The sequence below is a fragment of the Chrysochloris asiatica genome, unplaced genomic scaffold (assembly GCF_000296735.1).
Source record: "Chrysochloris asiatica unplaced genomic scaffold, ChrAsi1.0 scaffold00069, whole genome shotgun sequence".
Taxonomy (NCBI): domain Eukaryota; kingdom Metazoa; phylum Chordata; class Mammalia; order Afrosoricida; family Chrysochloridae; genus Chrysochloris; species Chrysochloris asiatica.
In genome coordinates, this window is record NW_006408587.1 from 10,492,884 (window position 1) to 10,495,548 (window position 2,665).

General features: G+C 36.1%; 1 protein-coding gene across 1 annotated transcript; it reads left to right on the forward strand.

The window, feature by feature from the left end:
• The first annotated feature begins 641 nt into the window (after positions 1–641).
• Positions 642–1,595, forward strand: LOC102812787 (olfactory receptor 13C9-like). The gene has a single exon (XM_006864704.1). It carries the CDS (start codon positions 642–644, stop codon positions 1,593–1,595), a length of 954 nt encoding a protein of 317 aa, XP_006864766.1.
• The last annotated feature ends 1,070 nt before the right edge of the window (positions 1,596–2,665 follow it).

Sequence of the window (2,665 nt, forward strand, 5' to 3'; positions counted from 1 at the left end):
GCAGTTTTTATGCAATTTCACAATCCCTGATACAATGCATTCTGTATTTTCTTAGTGTATAGAAAAATATAAGGTAAGTACGAGTTATAGGTTTGCAGGCCTGAGTTTAAGCGTAGGCTTTATTTTTGTTGCTACATGGCATCAAGTAAGTTCCAACTCAGAGCAATCCTGTAAAGGTTTTCTGAGGACTTACTGGAGAGTTTGAACCATGAACTTTGGGGATCAAATCAATTTTTTGATTGAGTGCCTATCTTACTGCACCACACCAGGACTCCAGGCTTTGCTATATACATAAAAAAATCTTTAGGCTTAAACTCTGTTAGTTAAGCTTCCTTACCTTTAAAATGATAGTGTTGTGAAAGATCAAGTGACATAATGAATAGGAAAAACACTTGCAAATTACATGATCCAGAACAAACGATCAATACAATAGTTCTTTCCCTCATTCTTCCTTCCCTTTCTGCATTATTTCTTAATTATTTTCCCTTTTCTTCCTTCATACTTTATTTTCTTCCCTTCCTTATCTTCTCACTTTTTTTCTCTCATTGGGTTCATGACAAATTTTTATATATGTGAATTGGTATATGTGGATTTTTATTTTGAATTTCTCTGTCTCCCTATAGGTATAAGAAAAAAGTAAAATGGAATGGGAAAACCAAACCATTTTGGTGGAATTCTTTCTGAAGGGTCTTTCTGGTTACCCAAGGCTTGAGCTGCTTTTTTTTGTGCTTATCCTAATAATGTATGTGTTTATTCTTCTGGGAAATGGCACCCTTATTTTAATCAGCATCTTGGACTCTCACCTTCACACACCCATGTACTTCTTCCTGGGGAACCTCTCCTTCCTGGATATCTGCTACACCACCACTTCAGTTCCCTCCACGCTAGTGAGTTTCCTCTCAGAAAGAAAGACCATTTCTTTCTCTGGCTGTGCATTGCAGATGTTCCTTGGTTTGGCTATGGGGACAACAGAGTGTGTGCTCTTGGGCATGATGGCCTTTGACCGCTATGTGGCCATCTGCAACCCTCTGAGATATCCCATCATTATGAGTAAGAATTCCTATGTTCCCATGGCAGCTGGGTCCTGGTTTGCAGGTGTTATCAACTCTGTAGTACAAACTGTACTTGTGGTACAATTACCCTTCTGCAGGAACAACATCATCAATCATTTTTCCTGTGAAATTCTGGCTGTCATGAAGTTGGCTTGTGCTGACATCTCAGGCAATGAGTTTATCATGCTTGTGGCCACAACATTGTTCACAATGATGCCACTGCTCTTGATTTTCATCTCTTATTCATTAATCATTTCCAGCATTCTAAAGATACCCTCTGAGGGTAGAAGTAAAGCCTTCTCTACCTGCTCAGCCCACCTGACAGTAGTGATAATATTCTATGGCACTATTCTCTTCATGTACATGAAGCCCAAATCTAAAGAGATCCTTAATTCAAATGACTTGAATGTTACAGACAAACTGATCTCTATGTTCTATGGGGTGATGACTCCCATGATGAACCCTTTAATATACAGTCTGAGAAACAAAGATGTGAAGGAGGCAGTAAAACATGTACTGAACAGAAAGTTCACCAGCAAGTGAGTAGAGCAATGATTTGTGAACACATTGAAAGTTATTGAAACTTGAGAATTTTGGATACTTTTATTTTTATTTGTTCTCTCATATATTATATTATAATTTTTCATAATGAAATGCAGCATTTGAGAATGTGTGTTTATCACAAAGAATTGGGAAGACATGGAACAGCAGGATGAGGAAAAAGAAGGTCCTGTGTCACTCCACCACTAGGAGATAGTCACTTCCTATTCTTGATAATATCTTGCATATTCTATATTTGGCAGTATTAGAATTGGAAGTTATACGAGTTTCTTACATTCACTTTTTTTTTTTTTTCAACATACTGTTATTTCAGAGACAACATTTCATTAAAAATTTTAAAATAAACTTATTGGGTAAAAAGCAAAACACAGAAAGCCCCAGAATATCACACCCACATTTTCTACCGAAGACCTGTTTGCTGTAGTTTTACATTAGTCTCAAAAGCCTCTTAAGCCTTTGAAGTCTGTTTTCTTGTTCAATAATTTAAATTTTTTCTTGTTGGATCCTAGAGATGCACAGCGTTTGAGAATACTCAGGAGTGAGTAAATACAATTTAATGGTGGGGTTTATGCAATCAAACAAGATATGCCTGTTTATCACCATTCAGCTTATATGTTAAATTTAGCACAACAATAAATTTAAAAAATTTAAATGATTCTGAAATTATTATTATTAAATTAAATGATTATTATATATGACTCAGATAATAATGTGGGTAAGTATTGGACTGGATGGAAGGTCAAAATCAGTGCCCATTCAGAAGCCAAGTTCTTTGGTTTCCTGAGGGAATTGGAATACTTTTTCAAATCTTAGAAGTAGAATATCCAAGCTCTTGATTTTTAGCAAGATCACCTGTGTTTATGTCTTTTCTCTGTCACTAACTAGCTTTGTGACTTTGGTAATCTGAGGAAGGCTTAAGTAGAGGGTCACAGGATGTCAGACAAGAGATGACATTTATCTTACTTTTTTGGTTTTTGCAACTCTTTATCTGAAGAACGCTTCTATTTACAGTTTGTTATATAAGTCGGAACTGACTCCATGGCACATAAACA

Excerpts from the sequence above, each read along its gene's own strand:
- LOC102812787 (XM_006864704.1), top strand. The coding sequence starts at position 642 with ATGGAATGGGAAAACCAAACCATTTTGGTGGAATTCTTTCTGAAGGGT.